The following is a 22695-nucleotide window of genomic DNA, read 5'->3' as shown; positions in this document are numbered from 1 at the left end:
TGCATAGCACCCTTGCATGTTGAACTACTCCACCTGCAGTCACATCCTGTTAATGGTAAATGTATTGTATTGAATTGTACTGTAATTCCGGTTAGAGCGCCCCTAGCGGTGGAAGAAAAATCCACAGAATAGCCGCACCCGTCTATAAGCCACATGGCTTAAAACCTAGGGAAAAAAGTAGCTGCTTATAGTCCGCAAAATACGGTGATTGCATTAGAGCCTTGAGCATCAAACACACACAAACAAGGCCTTTCTCGAGTTAACCCGTGGATGGCACGATTGGATTGGATTATAAAAAACGAGTTAACACGAGGTAGGCATCAAATGAATTAATGAGGTCACACATAATGCAAACTGAGAGAAATTAGGAGAACACGGCTTTGTAACACTGCTCTGCCATCTGCTGGCAGTTTTCATCAATCTGCATGCCTCCACCTACTATGAATGTATATAGATTTTTTTCACTCCTACAGTTTAGTCTCTAAGGCAGTTATATACATTCAATTATGATTACATAGTCAATGAACAACAATTAAACAAAACAAAGGTAGTATTCAGCCACGGTATCAGGAAAGGTTTGTGTGTTTGTTATGGGGGGTGGGAGAGGGGGGAGTACAAAAAAAACCAACAAACAATCAAACAAAAAAAAACGCATATATTTGACATTTGTATTTGCTCAGTACCCTGACCTGGCATCCAGTGACAGAGGGCAAAGTTTAGCATTCGGAAATGTAGACTATGCCATGCTTTCACGGCATGTGTCAGTGATACTGTGGAATTTTGTGATCATTGTGTATTCCATAGTATGATGGTGGTGGTCAGCCATGTTTTCAGTACCCGGCTGGCCTTTAATGGGGAATTCATCAACCACCTCTTAATACCAAAACTGTTTTGTCATAGAAAACAGGCACGTACACACACAGCCACTAGTAGGTGCTCAAGCACCTGCCCTTTTGCCCTGGAGGAAAATAGTGCCGCTTTTCTGCAACAACTCCACCCCCACCTTTTTTTCTTCTTCTTCATTCATCAATACTTAAAAATAAACATTACCCCTCTCCGTCATCAATTCAAACCAAAGTGTATTGAAATCTGGCGGGCATCTATTTGAGAATTGCACACATGCGCCTGCTTTGCGCTCAGCCCCCCCATTCTTGGCTCTAGTCACTAAAAACAAACAGATAGGAATGTTTGGGCATTCCCTGATAATATTTGGTTACATTTTTCATTACAAATCTTAATTATGTTGATGATTGATGAAAGCCAGGAGACAAAGAGGGGTACCACAAAAACATTTTGCAGTGGAATGTCAATATCCTAAAAATACAGCATCCTGACCAAAATTCTGTTCTGAGTAGGGAAAGGCAACTTTACTCAAAGAGATATGTTCATGAAAGCACTTTAGTTAAACAGTTGGGGTTTACGAATTAATATAAAAAAGACAAAAAAGCAAAATAATACTAAAAACTAATTCACAGGAGGTATAAAAAGTCTACACCCGTTCAAATATAGTTTATACCCTCTGTCATATAAAAAAAGGACCAAAAATAAATAACACTAGTCAACAGCAAATTTTGATCTTTATCAGCGCCTCCATGAGCTGTCACCTTACCGTGGTGAAGGGGTTTGCGCATCCCAATGATCCTATGAGCTAAGTTGTCTGGGGCTTTATGCCCCTGGCAGGGTCACCCATGGCAAACAGGTCCTAGGTGAGGGACCAGACTAAGCACGGCTCAAAAGACCCCTTATGATGAAAAGCATTTATGGACTCTAGTTTCCCTTGCCCGGACGCGGGTCACCGGGGCCCCCCTCTGGAGCCAGGCCTGGCGGTGGGGCTCGATGGCGAACGCCTGGTGGCAGGGCCTGCACCCATGGGGCCTGCCACAAAAGACAACGAAAAGCTCGAAAAGGCAACGTGGGTCCTCTTTCCCATGGGCTCACCATTGGTGGGAGGGGCCAAAGGGGTCGGGTGCTGTGCGGCGGTTATAGGCAGGGACCTTGGTGGTCCTATCCCCGGCAGCAGAAATTAGCTCTTGGGACATGGAATGTCACTTCTCTGGCAGGGAAGGAGCCCGAGCTGGTGTGTGAGGCTGAGAAGTTCCGACTAGGTATAGTCAGGCTCACCGCCACACATAGCTTGGGCTCTGGTACCAGTCCTCTCGAGAAGGGTTGGACACTCTTCCACTCTGGAGTTGCCCAAGGTGAGAGGTGCCGTGCAGGTGTGGGCATACTTATTGACCCCCGGCTCGACACCTGTACATTGGGGTTTACTCCGGTGGACGAGAGGGTAGCCTCCCTTCACCTTAGGGTGGGTGGACGGGTCCTGACTGTTGTTTGTGCTTATGCACCAAACAGCAGTGCAGAGTACACACCCTTTTTGGAGTCCTTGGAGGGTGTGCTGGAGAGCGCTCCGCCTGGGGACTTCATCGTTCTGTCTGTGGACTTCAATGCTCACGTGGGCGATGACAGTGAGACTTGGAAGGGCGTGATTGGGAGGAACGGCCCCCCCGATCTGAACCTGAGCGGTGTTCGGTTACTGGACTTCTGCACTCGTCACGGATTGTCCTTAACGAACACCATGTTCAAACATAAGGTGTCCATATGTGCACTTGGCACCAGGATACCGTAGGCCGCAGTTCGATGATCGACTTTGTAGTTGTATCATTGGATTTGCGGCCACATGTTTTGAACACTCGGGTGAAGAGAGGGGCGGAGCTGTCAACTGATCACCATCTGGTGGTGAGTTGGCTCAGGATGGTGGGGGAAGATGCCGGTCTGACCTGGCAGACCCAAACGTATTGTGAGGGTTTGCTGGGAACGTCCGTCAGAAGTTCGGCCATCCGGGAGGGACTCAGAGTCAAGCCGCTGCTCCTCCGCGTTGAGAGGAGCCAGTTGAGGTGGCTCAGGCATCTGATAAGGATGCTTCCTGGAAGCCTCTCTGGTGAGGTGCTCCGGGCATGTCCCACAGGCAGGAGACCCTGAGGACGACCCAGAACACGCTGGAGAGACTATGTCTCCAGGCTTGCCTGGGAACGCCTTGGGATCCCTCCGGAATAGCTGGAAGATGTTGCTGGGGAGAGGGAAGTCTGGGCTTCCCTGCTGAAGCTGCTGCCTCTGCGACTCGACCTCGGATAAGCGGAACATAATGGATGGATGGAAATGTATTTTTGACCCTGATTTAAAAAATGTCTTTACTTTTTTTCCAGCACATCAGGTTTTTGTTTTTACATATGACCCATAAAAGCTTGCGCAACACAGATTTTACCATGCGTTGTGATTTATAGCCATGACGTTTAAAAAAAAATCCACCTGTTGCTGAACATAACGCTTTATTCATACATGTTATTAAATATATTACCCGGTCCATATTACATACAGTATATATTGTTGTTGTCATATTATTATTATTATGAAAAATGAAAAAAGACCGAGAGCAGATTTTAAATCAGCGCAAATTAATCCATACGTCTACTTGAATCTGTGATTTTTTTAAAAACTTTGACCAGTGTAATTTAGAAAACTTTTTCCACAGCATTATTAGACCTTGTCATTGTACAACTTAATTTTAAAGAAGGAAATATTTCAAGAAGAGAAATAAGAATATATATCACAGATAATGTGTAGAAACAAGTGTGATGTGGTGTTCAGAATGAACCAATCACATTTAAACATATATTAACCATTAAAGCCTGAAGCCCTTCGTAAGACATCTTGTCGTGATTTACGTGGACGAGGACCCAAACGCAGGGAGAGAAGAGGCAAAAATAAAGTGCAGTCTAAAGTATTTAATTACCGTATTTGCCGGACTATAAGTCATGTTTTTTTTCATCGTTTGGCCGGGGTGCGACTTATATTCTGGAGCGATTTATGTGTGAAATTATTAACACATTATTACCTGTATATCATTTCACGTGTTATTTTAACCCACATAAAGAAACATAGGGATAAATCCTAAAAGCTATTAAAATGCGTCAATAATTTAAACGGCTAAAATCTAATATTATGTTAAATAAGAAATTAAAATAGTATGATAAAACGACAATTAGACTGTCTATCAATCCATCTATACAAAATAGTGTACTGTTTCTTTAAAAGGATGTGCCTTTTAGAAAAAAAGCCTGGACGTGCATGGTCTTGCATCATCAGCCAGCCACACACACACACGCACGCACGCACGCATGCACGCACGGAGCGGAGAGCGGAGGAGAGAACAGAGATAATTACGACCGAATACAAAAATACTTTTGGAGACTTGGAAACATTCTACATGGTCGGCGATAAATAAAAGACTTATTTAATCGATCTACGACCATTTTGGTGAGTTTGAAGTTATCTTACCGTAACTTTCTTGTAATGCTACATGTGTGGATGTTAGCTAAATGTTACCAACGTAGCTCGCTGGAAATGATGTGTACTAAGCGCACAATTGTATTAATTTGATTTATATGGACACATTTATTTGGGTTACGCGGCAGAGACAACTTGGATTCCGAGAAGGGGTGCAGAGGGGGGCGAATTATACTCCAGTGCGACTTATATGGTTTTTTCTTCTTTATTATACATTTCATGGCTGGTGCGACTTGTACTCCGGAGCGACGTATAGTCCGGAAAATACAGTAAAAGAAAACAAAAAGGCCAACGACGCACAATAAGGATCAAAGGAAAACTAAGCAAACACTAGGGCTTAACTTGACTTGACTTTGACAAATGACAAACCACAACGAACCAACAAGAAGGACTGAACGAAAGCGGGGAACTAAATACAGAAAAGTTGACGATACGACAAGGAACACCTGGACAAGACACAGCGGGTAGGAGGGAGCTGGTTGGCTAACACAAGGGACCGGGATGACAAGCACAGGTGGACTCAGTAACTTAATGAGGGACAAAAATAACACAAGGAAATAACATCAAAAATAAAACTCAAAAGACAGACTATAACACATCTCTCTAAAACCTATGGTTGTCTTTGGAGTCACCCTTGAAAACCTGACATTTTCGCCACCTACAAAATAATTAATATCTCAGCCCCTGTCGCACATAGAAACATAATTCCCCCAAATTTGAGAGCTTAGACATGTGGCTTTCACACAGGCAAAGGTTAATTAATCTTTACAGTTTCAATCGAAGATGCAAGTGAAGCACTATTTTTAATTAAAAAATCGAGTGGTAATTACCATGCTGTATTTTCTTACAAAGACGTTGAAATCGACATTGTTTACGAACATATATCTTAACCATACATCACGTTTGGATGGTGTCACAGCTTTAAAGACCGTGAGCGTGTCGTCTATATCACTGCCGTGACTTATATATAAATTGCAATATTTTTTTTGTTTACAATCAAGCAAACATTTTCTACAAATTTTAAGTGGATTTTTACAAAGATATTTGAAAAAGCAACAGATATTTTACAAATGTGTATATTCTTTATTGAAAATGATATTTAGCACACATCTGTCAGCATCTGGAGTTGAATCAAATATGACGGCAACAGTATTCTTCTCAATGTGACTCCTCAGCGCTTCTTCTTTCCGGTAGACTGCAGCTGAATATTTTTTTGAAGCTGATGATAAGCCAGAATGGCTCCTCCATTGATGACTTTCTTTCTCCGGGATCTCATCATAGCTGGGTGGTCACTAACAGACAGTGGATCTGTTGATAGCATCACAGATCTGACAAGAAAGTGAATACTTTTAGCACTCTTATGCTACGTTCTCACTGGCCGCTACTTTCACCATTAGCTCCCACACTGATTCAACGCAGACGGTGCACTGTGGCGCAAAACGGCACCAAGCGACAGGTAACGCGTGTGCAGTGCCACTTGAATCAGAGCAACAATTAAAACAACTGACATTGTGTGATTGGCACAACATGATTAGGTATAAAGTCATACTACAAAATATATTACTGTATGTCAAAGCGCTGTGTTAAAGCAAGGCATGGTGTATTTGTTGTATGAATACATAGATAATCTAATAAAAGAATATCTTAATTCATCAATTCAATTCATCTAAATTTAAACATATAAACATACTAGAGAAAAAAAAAATTGGAAAATCGTTGCAAACGTTGGACGAGGGGTGACTATGCGACTGTGCGGTGGACACGCTGCCTCGGCCCCTTTTCGCTCAAGCTTGAGCAAAATCGAACCACCGTGACAAAATCGTATCACACCTGTGAAGCCAAAGCCAATTAGAGTCCAGAATCTATTCAGCAAATGAAAGACAAGTGAGCGTCTGTTGGCACTCGTGAGCTTTTCAATCCATCCTGCAATGTAAAGTGCAAGGACCAGCGAAGGAGTTAATTCATCTTGTAGGTATTTTTATCATTTACTTAATTAGAGCTGATGGTTGTAATTTATGTGCATCAAGTTTGACATTAGAGAGCGCACAATAACCAACCACAGGTGATACCAATTCACTAATTGTCTGATTGACTCGTGGCTTTTTACTTGAGATCTGGCGCAAAAAGAAATGAATGAATCCACGGTTCAGTACTTATTAATTTTTTTATTGAGCTAGATTAGAGACTAGTCTTTTCAGTTACTATTGAGTGATTACCAGTAAATAATGTTTACTTTCGAATAAATATGTATATTTTTGGTGGACACCATCTTTGAGAGTTTAAGTAATTACACAACCACATTCATTGTTGTTTCCTGTTGACCAGTCCATGGTCAATGACACCAGGGGGGTTTAGATAACCTTGAAAGGACATGTTGACCAGATGTAAAATCAATATCAAATAAATCTCATTCATTTAAATAGCCAGATGTGTCCTGTTTATTTCCTGTCTGCCTAGTAGGCAGTGTTGCCTGTCATTTATTTTGTTTGCTTTCTGTCTGTCCTTTCAGACAGGTCAATAGTCCTCTCAAACTCTCTGCCAGTGACCAAGCCAAACAATTCATTTCTAAAGTACATTGGGAAAAAAAAAACAGCACTGACCAAAGTGCTGTACATGTCCTAATATACATTGGATATAAAACAATGTAACATTACAGAAGACACTGGTAGTTTGAGCCATACAAAAAAGCCATTTGAATAAATTAAATACTTAAAAAAATAAACACATAGGTACAGAGAGTCATTGAGGAATGTACCAGTTGCGTGGGCATGCTCACACAGAGATTGTGCAAATGATGCAGAGACCACACAGAGACCCAATACTATTCACACCGTCACCAGAGGCAAGGCAGTTATATTTATATAGCACGTTTCATACAAGAGGCAACTCAATGTGCTTCACACAAGCAAAGACAACACCTACGAGCGTTTACAAACACAACCGTTAAACATTCAAAAGCAAACCATATAAAACAAAATTAGCTTACAAAAATTACTAGAATGTACATTTAAACACATTAACAGAAAACTTTAAAAAAACATTTCAAAGTAAAGAAATAAAAGTGGATTTCTAAAATATCTACAAGATGAAGAAAAAATGATTTAAAATTGTTTAGAGGACCTTAATCAAAGGCAAGCAAAGTTTTTGTCCTGGAAAGCATTTACACTCTGGGCTGACTTCACTGCTGTTGGCATCTTATTCCACTTGTGTGCAGCATAACGGCTATATGCAGCTTCACCATGTTTACTTTGAACTCTGGGCTCCACTAATTGAACCATGTCTGCAGATCTCAGAACCCTACAGGGATTATATTCAATCAGCATTTCATTCATGTATTCAGGACCCAAACCATTCCATTTATAGAACAGCAGCATAATTTTAAAATCTATTGTACAGCTAATTGGGAGTGTAAAGCCGAAAGGACTGGAGTAATAATATGTGGGGACCTCTTGCCAAAGTTCTCAAAGAGACGACACCGAGGTCATATGAGGTCATCACAGAAATAAAATAAATGGGCAAACTACGGCCCGCGGGCCATATACGGCCCGTGGGGCTTTTTAATCCAGCCCGCCGAACTCGTCCTACAAAAAAAAACAAAAATTAGAATCATTCAATGATTTCATCTTGTCCCTGTAGATGGCACACTGACCCTTGGTGGACCTTTGTGGCAAGCCACACCCACTGTCTTTCTGCATGACAGAAGTGGTGAAAAGGGTCTTGTCTAGCGATGACGTCATTCGGTCACGCAAAACACAGGCCATCACATACGCTAAATATACATTTCCGGGTCTGGAAGCGAGTGAGATTTGCCCACCACCACGCCAAATGAATCCACTTTATGAAGTGGATTGTAGCGATAGTGAAGCCTCGCACTTCCTGGCTTTGGTTGAGCGTGAAGGGGAAGAGTTTTTTGGTCCGGCGAACACTAGGTCAGAAGGTGCGTGGCGTTGCCAAAGTTACAATATATATACGTTGAGTTTGCGAACTATTCTTAGCCATGACAATATTTTGAGTTTCAAATGGGTCAAAATAGTGAAAGTGTGGCCAAAATAAAGCGACCATGACTTGTCGGGCACATTCAAATCATGAACTTGATCCCAATTATTCTTTTTGTTCTCGTTCACGTCCTCCACAAATTTCCGCTTCAGTTTTAAAAATATATACATTTCTTTCTAGCTGGGTTTTTACTCATCGTGCGGTGTGCGGCAGGCCTTGCGTTTTTGAAAAACACTTCACCAGGAACGAAGATTTAAAACAATACCATTTTTTTTTTCTTATTAAGTTAAGTTTGTTCCTTGTGTTGTTCATTGCAAAGAACTTTGCTTCACACTAATCTGTAAGAGATTTATTGTTTGCATTATTTATTTTTATAATAGTAATGTGTTACACTTATTTTTACTCCATCCTCTGGCTCATTTGGTTTCAATTATTGATGTTTTGTTATTAGTCACATTTTATATAGCGAAAAATAATAGTTTAATTGATTTTTTTGTAGATGTTAATGTTCAATAAATGAATATCTATTACCACAAATAGAAAAAAGTATGGAAAGTTTTGAGATAATTGAGGAGCTTTTGAGTATGGAGTCGCTAAAGAGGACAACGCAAGGAGATGACTTGTATGAACAGGGGTGGAAGCGCATCTTGCATATTGTCGCTGTCCTGTGAAAAACACTTATCTCCAATTTTGGAAACTTTTTAAATTTTCACATTAATGCAATGTCTGTAGGGCGAAAACACCATTAATGTAAAATAAGAAAATGAAAAACAAAACAGAACAGCGACGATATTCATTGACACAAACGTACTACCTGCATGAGAGCTCGTTTGCACGTTTGAAAGGGGGGGCAGCCATCAGTGCACGCTGGTAGTCAATCGGCTTATTCGTTTATTTGCGTGTATTATTTGGCCCAAACACTCAATGCAAATGTTCCTGGCCGGCCCCTCTGTCAAATTTTACATCCCAATGTGGCCCGCAAGTCCAAAAGTTTGCCCACCCCTGACTTGGCGCATAAAAACACCTATGCGTGGCTCCTCTTTGTAGACTATAGCTCGGCTTTTAATACCATCCAGCCATACAGACTCCGCTCCAAACTCTACCAACTTGCAACTGGATCGTAGATTTCCTAACAAATCGCACACCTATTGTTCGAGTGGACAACAAAACCTCCTCAACCCTTGTCATCAATACTGGGCCACCCCAAGGGTGTGTGCTGAGCCCCCTCCTCTACACTCTGTTCACCCATGACTGCTATGCCTCTTTGCCTTCCAACCTTATTGTCAAGTTTGCAGACTATACCACAGTTCTCTGATTTATCAGCAACAACGATGAGACGGATTACAGGAATGAGGTGCAACATCTAGTGGCATGTCGTGACAACAATAACCTCCATCCATCCATTATCTATACCGCTTCTCCTCACAAGGGTCGCGGGGCGTGCTGGAGCCTATCCCAGCTGTCTTCGGGCAGTAGGCGGGGGACACCCTGAATTGGTTGCCAGCCAATCGCAGGGCACGCAGAGACAAACATCCGCACTCACAATCACACCTAGGGGCAATTTAGACAGTCCAATCAACTTACCATGCATGTTTTTGGAATGTGGGAGGAAACCGGAGTACCCGGAGAAAACCCACGCAGGCACGGGGAGAACATGCAAACTCCACACAGGGAGGCCGGAGCCGGGATCGAACCCACGACCTATGAACTGTGAGGCGGACATGCTAACCAGTCAATCACCGTGCCGCCACAACAATAACCTGATCTTAAATAAAAAAGACCAAGGAAATCACTGTGGACTTCTGCAGGAATAGACTAAACGACCTCTCTTCATTGGCTCCGAGGTGGTGGAAAGGGTGGGCAGTTTTAAATTCTTAATGGTGACGTAGAATATATCCTGGGGTAGTCACACTGACTCAACTGTGGGTAAGGCTCAACAACGCCTTTATTACCCAAGGAAGCTGAAAAGCACTCACATCCTCAGACCTCAGATGCTGAACTTTTACAACTGTGCCATCAGTAGTGTTCTTTTTTTTTGTGTGGTTCACCAGCTGCACAAAGACGTACCACCAGCGAATGGTGGAAACAGCAGAGATAATTCCATCTACGCCACTCAGTGTCTGAAAAGTGCGCGGAACATCCTGCGGGACTGCCACACCCTGCTCGTCATCTGTTTCAACTCCTGCCCTCAGGGAGAAGGTATAGGTCCATACAGGCCCAAACAACAAGACTGTCCAACAGCCTGTGTCCTCAGGCTGTGAGACTGCTAAACATTGATCCCGCTCTACTCCCCTCTCTGTTCCCTTCCCATAGACAATTACAGCATCCACCAGGACAATAGGTTTGACCAGGACTCTGCATTGTTGCACTCTGACATCATCTTCATGAATCTGACAATCCTTGCCCAGCACTTTATTTTTGATACACCCTGTGATTTCGCTTTGACTGTAACTGTTACTATAATGATGCAATCATGTCACAATTAAATAGATTTTTACATTGGGTTACTTAAAGGGACATTTGATAGGGCTGAATATCAACACTTATGTAATAGGTCTGTATGAAAAAAAATTATGTCAGCACTAAAATTCACCCTCGTAAAAGAATTTGTGGTGATTTATGGGCTTTTTTGTGACTGAACTGAATGTCACTGAATGACTAAAGCTGCAAATTGGCACGCCCACTTTTGGGGCGTGGTTTTCTTTCTTTCTCCATCTCAGGCCGTCTAATTCATCGCAGGGAGGCTTGATCTGTGTTGTTCCTTGTTTTGGTTTGTCATGTTCTGTTGTGATCTAGTTTTTATTAACATCAAATGTGAGCTCCTATGAGGAAAAAATACTATCACCTCCACAAAATCAAAAATATTGTGCCGATTGTTTTTTTTTTTTTAATTACCGGTTAAAGTGGACAATGCCAGGAATGTGCATATGAATTTTAGTGACAATTGATCGTAGTTTTCGGACATTTAGCGATGCAAACGCTTTGTTATTTTCCCATAGCAGCCAAGCAACCATGGCTGTTGGCTCCTGCTAGCTCCCGCGGCTAGTCGAGGCAGAATTAGCTTTCGATTGCTAACAGGCAAAGTTAGCAGGAGGAGATTTTATTCTTACTGTCCATCGATGAGGATTCACGTCTCGAACGAGCTGCCCGCTAATGCACTTGCCGCCACTGGTCAGCCAGTAGCTGCTGTTCTGCCAGATTCTGCTCGGCATCATTGGTGCGGCGTGTGATCGTTAATAAGTGGCCGATTCGAGAAAATGGATGGAAGTATAAACTTTGAAAAGACATGGTGCTCCGTTTCACGGAGATCTGGCATCTAGGCAGCCAAGAAGCTCCGTGTCCAACCTTCAGCCGTGTTTGCCACGGCCAGTCAGCCAGCCAGGAGCACCGTGTTTGCTACAGAGGTCTCGTTGCGGTGAACGCTTTAATTCTGTCCAGCCAGAGATACAGCGGCGTCGCCGTGCGAGTGGGCCGGCCTGTGTGCGTCAATTTCGGGTAAATGCAAACCCCGGAGGTCGTCTTCTCGAAATGTCAAAGTCGGACTTGGAAAGATTAAGAGCACCGGACTTCCAGCGAGGCCGTCCCTTCAGCAGAGTATGGCCATTTAACTTCACCTAATTTTCGGATAGGCGGCGCAGGAGTGGACCTTGGAGATAACGTAAGTCAGGCTAATTTAAATGTAATCTATAACAACCAATTCAGCTAATGAAAAAGCTTCTCCGAACACAATGTGTTTGAGTATCTTGGTGACCAAGTGCACCTCAGCTGCATGTAGGCTGCTCATTTCTTGCTCTTTTTGGTCACACATTGAAAGGCTAATCGTTTTGTGATGTTTTCAGAGGTTGAAGTGGGCCTGAGTAGAGATGTCCGCATGTATTGGGGGAGATTGATCCCCGTTATTTTGACAATGTTAGCGATGTTATTTACAACAACTTTGAATGACAAAATGTAATCACTCCCAGTCGTGACGTCACAAGGCATGGAGAGAGGCGAGGGGGTGTGGTAAAATTGCTCATTAATTGTAGGCGTTCCAGAACACGTTAGTTTTGGACTGATTTCTCCAAAACAAATTCATGAAAGTTAAAGTTTCAAGCTATTATCATTTTCCTGATTAAAAAATACCTAAATCGAGGCTTGTTATTGAAAAATAGACCGTCTCAGCTCTCTAATCCCTTTGAGGGGTTTTGTGGTCTATGCACCTGTGGCACTTAACATCAAAGAGTGTTGATGCTCCAAACTTAATTTCGTTGTTCCTCTGACAATGACAATAAATCTTGAAATCTGAATCTGTCATTCTCTGCCAGCACATACGAACTAAAAGGAAACTGTTTTCTCAATGTGTCAAAAATCAAAAGCATGTGCTACACATAATGAAAGGACCAAAACGTTTAAATGGCATGTTTGTCCTTAATTGTCCTCAATTCAGAAGTCATAGCTGTTTTTACTGAAGATTTATATTAATTAAACAGTCACTGTCGCTCCTCTTTATACCTTTAAAGTTTATTGGCACCCACATCTTAGTGCTCACAACCCACTGAGGGGTCCCAACCCCACTTTGCAAATGTATCTGATTGCAGCTCTGCAGACCACATAACATCACGCCCCGCAAACGACACACCCCCCTCGCCTGCCCGGTAGCGACACTCCCCTGCCCACTACAGGTAGTCTTAAAAGGACAAATGGTATAATGGTTATATTGAGAAATGCTGCAGATGTAATGAATCCTGCATATATTCATATAATCCTGTAAATATATATTTTAAAGGTATTTTCCCACCTTTTAAAATGATTTATTCACTGTAATTTTTACCTGCTTCCATGGCAGTCCAGTTTGACCGGTTGAGTGACAAATCCACTCCATTCCAAAAAACGTCCTGTTTATATAATTTTCCCAAAACTTTTCCTGAACTGTCATTGCCTTTAATTTTTAAATGTATTTTTATATACAAAACTAGGTTGTGTTTTCAAGAGGTACTTCATTCTCATTTTGTATCACAAAAACTATGTTCTTTTTGTATTTTAACATTTTTTAATACCAATGTAGCTTTTATAGAAAGTACATGCTTTTTAATGTGTTTGTCACTTCAGATATCCAACTCAAGAAAATCAAAAGCACATTTTATTCTGATCCAGATATGATGAAGCAATCGTCGCTGCAGCATCTGCGAGGGTTGCAGTCTGACGTAAATAAAGCCAATGAGTTCTCCACTCTTCCCTTGAAGCCTTTGTAATCTTTTGAATATTTTATTGCAATGCATGCATGCGATGAGGTTGAAGGGGATTCTGTACATCTCCCTGAATTCAAGTGAATATGCACCCAAATTCATAACACCTAAAGATTAAAAAAAAAAAAGTGACCCCTTTGGGTGCCCTAAACAGAAAAATCAGATGGTGGCCCCCACCCCGACCCGATATAACAATTTTTTGTGCGTGTGGGTGTAGCTGACAGGTAAACTGATCTTTGTGCCATAATATTAAAGTAGTGTAACTTGAATATGTTCAATAACTTGTGGATTACTCCAGTACCAGATATGTATGAAAAAGATCTATTTGAAAATAAGTCATTATGTTTATTTTTATATATTTCTCTGTTCTTTACTCTCTAATGGCTGTTTAATATTATTGGTTTGGGAATGCCCCCCATGAGCCGTCACCTTATTGTGGTGGAGGGGTTTGCGCGCCCCAATGATCCTAGGAGCTAAGTTGTCTGGGGCTTTATGCCCCTGGTAGGGTCACCAATGGCAAACAGGTACTAGGTGAGGGACCAGACTAAGCACGGCTCAAAATGACCCCTTATGAAGACAAAAATTTATGGACCACGTTTTCCCTCGCCCGGACGCGGGATCATCGGGGCCCCCTTCTGGAGCCAGGCCTGGAGGTGGGGCTCGATGGCGAGCGCCTGGTGGCCGGGCCTGCACCCATGGGGCCCGGCCGGGCTAAGCCCGAAAAGGACACGTGGGTCCCCCTTCCCACGGGCTCACCACTGGTGGGAGGGGCCAAAGGGGTCGGGTGCCGTGTGAGCTGGGCGGCGGCAAAAGACAGGGACCTTGGCGGCCCGATCCCCGGCAACAAAAACTAGCTCTTGGGACATGGATTGTCACCTCTCTGGCAGGGAAGGAGCCCGAGCTGGTGTGTGAGGCTGAGAGGTTCCGACTAGATATAGTCGGGCTCACCTCCACACAAAGCTTGGGTTCTGGTACCAGTCCTCTCGAGAGGGGTTGGACACTCTTCCATTCTGGAGTTGCCCAGGGTGAGAGCCGCCGAGCAGGTGTGGGCTTACTTATTGCCCCCCCGGCTTGGCGCCTGTACCCCCCGGTGGACGAGAGGGTAGCCTCCCTCCGCCTGAGGGTGGGGGGACGGGTCCTGACTGTTGTTTGTGCTTATGCAACAAACAGAAGTGCAGAGTACACACCCTTTTTGGAGTCCTTGGAGGGTGTGCTGGAGGGCGCTCCACCTGGGGACTCCATCGTTCTGCTGGGGGACCTCAATGCTCACGTGGGCAATGACAGTGAGACCTGGAGAGGTGTGATTGGGAGGAACGGCCCCCCCGATCTGAACCCGAGCGGTGTTCGGTTACTGAACTTCTGTGCCTATCACGGATTGTCCATAACGAACACCATGTTCAAACATAAGGGTGTCCATATGTGCACTTGGCACCAGGATACCCTAGGCCGCAGTTCGATGATCGACTTTGTAGTCATACCATCGGGCTTGCGGCCGCATGTTTTGGACACTCGGGTGAAGAGAGGGGCGGAGCTGTCAACTGATCACCATCTGGTGGTGAGTTGGCTCCGATGGTGGGGGAAGATGCCAGTCCGACCTGGCAGACCCAAACGTATTGTGAGGGTTTGCTGGGAACGTCCGTCAGAATCCCCTGTCAGAAGGAGTTTCAACTACCACCTCCGGCAGAACTTTTCCCACGTCCCAGGGGAGGCGGGGGACATCGAGTCCGAGTGGACCATGTTTCGTGCCTACATTGTTGAGGCGGCCGATCGGAGCTGTGGCCGTGAGGTGGTCGTTGCCTGTCGTGGCGGCAATCCCCGAACCCGCTGGTGCACACCAGCGGTAAGGGATGCTGTCCAGCTGAAGAAGGAGTCCTATCGGGCCTTTTTGGCCTGCGGGACCACGGAGGCAGCTGACAGGTACCGGCTGGCCAAGCGGAATGCAGCTCTGGCGGTTGCTGAGGCAAAAACTCAGGTGTGGGAGGAGTTCTGCGAGGCCGTGGAAAATGAATTCCGGACGGCTTCAAGGAAATTCTGGTCCACCATCCGACGTCTCAGTAGAGAGAAGCAGTGCACCATTAACACTGTTTATAGTGGAGATGGGGTGCTGCTGACCTCAACTCGGGACGTTGTGGGTCGGTGGGGAGAGTACTTCGAAGACCTCCTCAATTCCACCGACACGCCTTCCACTAAGGAAGCAGAGCCTGGAGACTGAGGTGGGCTCTCCTATCTCTGGGGTTGAAGTAACCGAGGTAGTCAAAAAGCTCCTCGGTGGCAAAGCCCCGGGGGTGGATGAGATCTGCCCGGAGTTCATAAAGGCTCTGGATGTTGAGGGGCTGTCGTGGTTGACACGTCTCTACAACATCGCGTGGACATCGGGGACAGTGCCTCTGGATTGGCAGACCGGGGTGGTGGTCCCCCTTTTTAAGAAGGGGGACCAGAGGGTGTGCTCCAATTACAGAGGGATCACACTCCTCAGCCTCCCCGGCAAGGTCTATTCAGGGGTGCTGGAGAGGAGGGTCCGTCGGAAGGTCGAATCTCGGATTCAGGAGGAGCAATGTGGTTTTCGTCCCGGCCGTGGAACAGTGGACCAGTTCTACACCCTCAGCAGGGTCCTCGAGGGTGCATGGGAGTTCGCCCAACCAGTATACATGTGTTTTGTGGACTTGGAGAAGGCATTCGACCGTGTCCCTCGGGGAGTTCTGTGGGGGGTGCTTCGGGAGTACGGGGTACCGAGCCCCCTGATAAGGGTTGTCCGGTCCCTGTACCATCGATGTCAGAGTTTGGTCCGCATTGCCGGCAGTAAGTCGGATTCGTTTCCAGTGAGGGTTAGACTCCGCCAAGGCTGCCCTTTGTCACCGATTCTGTTCATAACTTTTATGGACAGAATTTCTAGGCGCAGCCGAGGTGTCGAGGGGGTCCGGTTTGTTGGCCTCAGTATTGCATCTCTGCTTTTTGCAGATTATGTGGTACTGTTGGCTTCTTCAAGCCGCGATCTCCAACTCTCGCTGGAGCGGTTCGCAGCCGAGTGTGAAATGGTCGGAATGAAAATCAGCACCTCCAAATCTGAGACCATGGTCCTCAGTCGGAAAAGGGTGGCGTGCCCTCTCCGGGTCGGGTATGGGATTCTGCCCTAAGTGGAGGAGTTCAAGTATCTTGGGGTCTTGTTCACGAGTGAGGGTAAGATGGAACGGGAGATCGACAGGCGGATTGGTGCAGCGTCTGCTGTGATGCCGACCCTGTATCGGTCTGTCGTGGTGAAGAAGGAGCTCAGCCGAAAAGTGAAGCTCTCAATTTACCGGTCGATCTACGTTCCTACTCTCACCTATGGTCATGAGCTGTGGGTCATGACCGAAAGAACAAGATCTCGGGTATCAGCGGCCGAAATGGGTTTCCTTCGCAGGGTGTCCGGGCTCTCCTTTAGAGATAGGGTGAGAAGTTCGGCCATCCGGGAGGGACTCAGTCGAGCCGCTGCTCCTCCGCGTTGAGAGGAGCCAGTTGAGGTGGCTCGGGCATCTGATAAGGATGCCCCCTGGACGCCTCCCTGGTGAGGTGTTTCGGGCATGTCCCACCGGCAGGAGACCCCGAGGACGACCCAGAACACGCTGGAGACACTATGTCTCCCAGCTTGCCTGGGAACGCCTTGGGATCCTTCCGGAAGAGCTGGAAGATGTTGTTGGGGTGAGGGAAGTCTGGGCTTCCCTGCTGAAGCTGCTGCCTCCGCGACCCGACTTCGGATAAGCGGGAGATAATGGATGGATGGATGGGTTTGGGAATGCTGGAGGAAGCCTGAGCACCGCAATTCAAATCCAAAGCACAAGAAATGTGAGGGAGACATAAACTTGAGCACGATGCTGCACAGATGGATGGATGGATGGATGGATAGAGAGAAAGAGAGAACTTCATCTGGTGGGAGAACATACAGGGTAGCTTCCAAAGGTTTTTATAGCCTTTCCACATGACCAGTTTGTTAACTTGTGAAAGGCAGGAAAAAGAAGCTTGTATTTTGTTACTCCGAGCCTATGCACATATGACGTGAGCACTCAATGTCACAATGTGTCCCCACAGACCAGATAGTGCACCCCACAAACAATAGTGCCCTATGCACTGTGTGTATAGGGGAGCGGCAGCCGTGGATATCAATTGGGTGCAGGACAGGGGCGGAGCCAGAATGTGGCTAATGGGTGGGCCTTGAAAAATTAGGGAGGGCCTGAATATTTCTCTCACTCCTGACACATCCTATATTCAATCTGAATAATATGAAGTTCAGATCTTCTTTAGACAACCACAATTATACCATTAAATCTTAATATTCAATAAAATAAAAATTAAAAAAACACAACCAAACACAAATTCAAAAATAATTTAATCAATCACATTTTCAATCAATCACATTTTATTTATATAGCACTTTTCATACATAAAAATGCAATTCAAAGTGCTGTAAAACATCCAAAGCAAAACATAAAAAGAAGATCCGTTCACGCCCTCCCTCCCAACAAACCCAAGACAGATATCCACCAGTAGTACACTAACACTCACTCACACACACCCGCACAAAGTGCACACCTGATAAAATGTGTTAAAAAACATGACAAGGCACAGTGAAACCATATGAGGAAAGGGTACCCAAGGGGAGCTCATCCGCGCTGAGGGGAATGACAGCCCACGGCCACAGGGATGCCACCACCACAAAGACCCCTGACCCGGATTAGACAGGCGGACCCCACACAAATTGTAGAGGCCGCCGGCCACCCGGACCCAAGGAGCCCCTGCGATGACAGCCCCGGCGGGAAGGGCACTTCGTGTAGGTCTACTCTGTTCAATGAATAGCCAATGAGTGTGTGTGTCATCAGCTCATAATAGTGTTTAACCTGCAACATATGAAAAATAAAAGTATTGTTGCATGCCTGACAGTTGGAACTGACTACTCCAGTGGTCGGCCACCGTTAACACACAAAGAGCCATTTCGACCCGGTTTCTCCATCGAAAATACTGGGAGCTGCAAACACTTTTTGACATCTGAAAATGAGGATATTAACTTATCCGTCGCTAACCGTGTCTATAAAGTACATAATAAAATGAAACGGCCTTACCTCACGACACATGAGGGGTCTTTTTGCCACGAAGCATTTCATCGATCCATATTAAACAAGACAATGTAATCGTAGGTTACTATTTTCACTTATTGTCTAAAAAAAAAGCACGATCAAGCACGATCAAATTAAACTCAATAACACCGTTACTCATCACAACTTTGCAGATTGTGATTGGTAATTCCAAAGACCTCCCCGTCTTTGTGGCTCGTAAATATGTAAAAAGTATTGATGTATTGCTAGGTTGAATGAATGCAAAGGCAGAATAGAAACATCAGAACGTTTTTATTTTCTTTATGTGGCCAAATGCATTTGACAAAATGCCAGCCCAAACATAACAAACATGTGGTTGCTTAGGCAGAGTAACCATGAGTCAGTTTTATTCCAAAAGAGCAGAGGAAGGCATTCCGTCAATGCTGCATACCTGTCAAGTTGTAGACTTTCGGCATAATTTGTACAGGTGGAAACACCTTTTCAAGCATGTATGCCGTACATAGCTGATTTCCATTCACGTGGCAGCAGCCATTAGAAAATAATGTGTAATGTTTAATATTATATACAGATACCTGTATGTATGGGCAAATTACAACTTTCGTAAAATGCCGTACACCCTGGGGTTGACAGGTATGGATGGAAGGTCTGTCAGTCTGTCACTGACAGGTGCCCGTTTTGCTAATGAATGACGGGAAACTTAGACAAAAAAAACAAACCAAAAAAAATAATAATAATGAAGGATTAAGCACCGGCAGAAGCGGGTTTTTGTCCGTCACCGAAAGCGTCACAAACCGGGTCAGTATTGACAGACTTTCTCAGTTCGTCACTGACGGACTCCTGTTTCGCTTACGGAAACACACGCTGCGTTTCTCATTTGTTTGCTGGCGTAACTTTGAGCAGAGCGGGGAATCGAGCACTCCTCGTCCTCCAACTAAAAACCTAACCCTAACCTGAAAAAAAAAAAGAATTTTGACTGCAAACTTCAACAGCACCTGCTGGCTGATAATTGAACAGAAAGAGTGACTCATAGTGACTCTCTGTGCCATGGAAGCCTGTTCACAGCCTGGTCGCTAACTCAAATCTGTCCCCCATGCAACAACAACTCACTATTGTTCCTCGCCGCGGCCATCAAAGCCTCGCCACGAAAAATAGACTAAAGTCGGACTACGGATGAAAGACAGATCAAGGCATGGGCTTCTGACTATGCTTAGTCAGTCTATTTTTTTAAAAATGTCATTCGTTAACAGTTAGCAAAACGGGCGTCCGTCATAGGCGAACAGGTCCGTCACATAGAGGGAACACCCAGCTCTGTACAAATGTATACAATATGGCATTTAACTTTCGGATCGATTGAACAAATAATCAATCAATCAATCACATTTTATTTATATAGCACTTTTCATACATAAAAATGCAACTCAAAGTGCTTTAAAACATTCAAAGCAAAACATAGATAATTAGAAGAAAAAAAAAAAAAAAATCCGTTCATGCCCTCCCTCCCAACAAACCCAAGACAGATATCCATTAGTACATCAGCAATCATTCACACCCACCCACACAAAGTGCACAACCTGATAAAATGTATCAGCCTCAATGACGATCAGCATCATCTTCCCAGTCAATGAGCGCAGAGAATGGAAAAAATGTCAAATCCTCAAATCGGTCTGTATCCATGGTGCTATCATTTTCGCAACTTCTCTCCCAGCATCCAGAACAAAAGCATGACGAAATCCATTTTCGCAAAGTCTAAAATCTCCAGTTGGGAAGTCCTCCTTGATCTCGTGATAATATTGCACAGGACACCAATGGTCTGTTGCTCCATAATAAAATATGAGCTAAAACAAGTCAACGAAGATGTAGTTAAATATGACATCTACAATATCAGCAGCACGTAAATATTGACAAAGCATAGGACATTTTATACGGTGGAACCTCATTGGTCAAGCACAATCTTTTCCAGGAGATTTGTTTGGTTTTGGAATTGAAAACAATTCTGAAGCACTTTCAGAAGTTGAATGACGGGATGAATAAGAAGTTAATAACTAATGTCATATAAATGTTAAAACAAAACCTATCTTGCCAAAAGATAAACAGTGCTTTTAACACATAAGCTCTTGACTTCTACAAGTCTGATGCATACTTTTGTGTCAGAATGTGGGTCATTTTCTAACTGTACAACCTTTCAAACTAAAGTTGATTCATAAATACAAATAGCTCTTATAACCCCGATACCCATCTCTTACCTTTTCAAGGTTTTTCTTAATGGTCACGTTATCTCTTTGCAAAACACCCCTCATTTCCTGCCCCGCCATGTACACAGCATTAGCTGTAAAGAGAAAAATAAAGTAGTTTAGTTTAGTTGTTTATTTTGACTACACGTTCCATCACGTCACCTCTAATTAAATGTGTATTACATTCTAAGGGATTATTGTTGGACAAATACCAATAGTGTTTGGCACCACAATAAACATACCATTGAAATTAAAAAGAAACCTCAAAACAAAAATTATTTCAAAACCTGAAGGTAACAACCTTCAGGTTTTGAAAGACATCAGCATAAAATCAATGAAGAAAAACCTGCAGAGTCGCCACTGAGCAGGCCTACAGTCGGTTGCACAACGGAGTGATCCAGAGAGCCAATGCCAGCAAGAACTAGTTTGACGAGACTGCGTTTGAGTGTCTCAGGCAGTAGAGAGAGCAGGAAGATTGCTACGTATGCAATGTACCGCATGTGACACAGCACAGGGGTAATGGTCTTCCCCTGGGGAGTCTGTGCCATGCGTTCAATAGTTGGGAACAGCATGACGGCCTTCAGAATCTGTAAAAAGAAAAAAATGTATATCCTGAGAGGACAGAAATTTCTCAACAAGAACAATATAAGATGATCAATGTAAATTTGCAGATACTCAAAATGTATACACATTTCCAAGAGACACCAAAGAATATCATCATTTCTATGAATTATATGTCCCTTTTCCATTGTATCGATTCTACCATCGCTGTCATGCTGTGATTTTCAGAAACGAGGAAGAAACGTTTACAAGTAACAAATATCTTTCAAAGAAAAGATGAAAAAAATGCCAAAGAAAGCTAGTCCTGTTGCAAATAAGCACGATTTCAAGGAGCGACATTGATCGCTCCACTTTGTGAGATGAGCTAAGTAAGGTGGTGGAGAAGCAAGCCGCTCTTATGGAGCTCATGAGCAAAGTCAGACAGCTACAAGCCTTGGTGAAGGAGAAGGACAAAAGAATTTATACTAACATTGACATTTTTTATTATTGTGCCATGCATACAATAGTACGCTCAAGCCCGCATGGGTTTATAAGACACCAAACAATCAGGATGACCCGGCAGCAGGACCGAAAACAACAACATCAAAAAGTGAAAAACAGACTATCTTGTCTTCTTTTCCAAGCTTTAGATATACAATTTGCAATTCTAAAAACATCAAAATCAAAAACCCATTTAATCTTTTCGTCATCTGACCAATATAGCATATCGGGTTATGTCGTTTCAAGATCATTGACCATGCACTCTCTTAGATCATCATAAGGCGTACAATATAAAAGAAAACGAAAATCACTTTCCACATTCAAACCACACATTTCATATAATCTGTTAGCTTCAGGAATATTAGTAAATTGACCAGTTTCAATGGCCAGGGGGAGGAGAAACTTTTCCTTGATTTGCATATACGTTCTCAGTATGGGTTTTAACAGAACGCCTTGAAATCAGGTTTCTTCAAACTTAAGAAGAAGCTTGTGTTTAACATAATTAATATTACTACAGAGGTCTTTCGTATAAATAAATGTCATATTGACAAAAGCTTTTTTGACCAAGGAGACTCATGTAGCTTGCTCCACTTAAATATCTTATGATTCATTCAACCCTCTGCCGCTGTAACCAATCCATTCGATAAACGTAACATTTCACCTATACGTTGGATAAACCCAGGGACCCAGCCCATGTCTCCCAGAACTGCGAAGGCCGAAGCAAACACCCAAAAAGCACCTAATAGCTCATGTTTGTGTATAATCTATTGC

At 43.8% G+C, this 22695-nt stretch overlaps 1 protein-coding gene across 4 annotated transcripts in view; it reads right to left on the bottom strand.

The window, feature by feature from the left end:
• Window positions 1-5487: 5487 nt before the first annotated feature.
• The window catches only part of ldah (lipid droplet associated hydrolase), a 29135-nt gene continuing 11927 nt past the window's right edge, over window positions 5488-22695 (bottom strand). For 3 of the 4 annotated variants that reach the window (XM_086050582.1, XM_086050583.1, XM_086050585.1), the window contains exons 5-7: window positions 21230-21470; window positions 20896-20978; window positions 18100-20487 (exon numbers count right to left, since the gene is read on the bottom strand). In XM_086050582.1, coding sequence (XP_085906708.1) covers window positions 20299-20487; window positions 20896-20978; window positions 21230-21470 — 513 coding nt within the window. In that variant the 3' untranslated portion in view covers window positions 18100-20298. Of the gene's footprint in view, window positions 5673-18099; window positions 20488-20895; window positions 20979-21229; window positions 21471-22695 lie in introns of those variants that run through there. The other variant, XM_086050586.1, reaches the window with a different exon arrangement.

Source organism: Filicampus tigris, chromosome 13 (assembly GCF_054856515.1).
Source record: "Filicampus tigris isolate MCC_2025a chromosome 13, RoL_Ftig_1.0, whole genome shotgun sequence".
In the NCBI taxonomy this organism is placed as follows: Eukaryota; Metazoa; Chordata; class Actinopteri; order Syngnathiformes; family Syngnathidae; genus Filicampus; species Filicampus tigris.
This window is presented reverse-complemented; position numbering and strand designations above follow the sequence as displayed.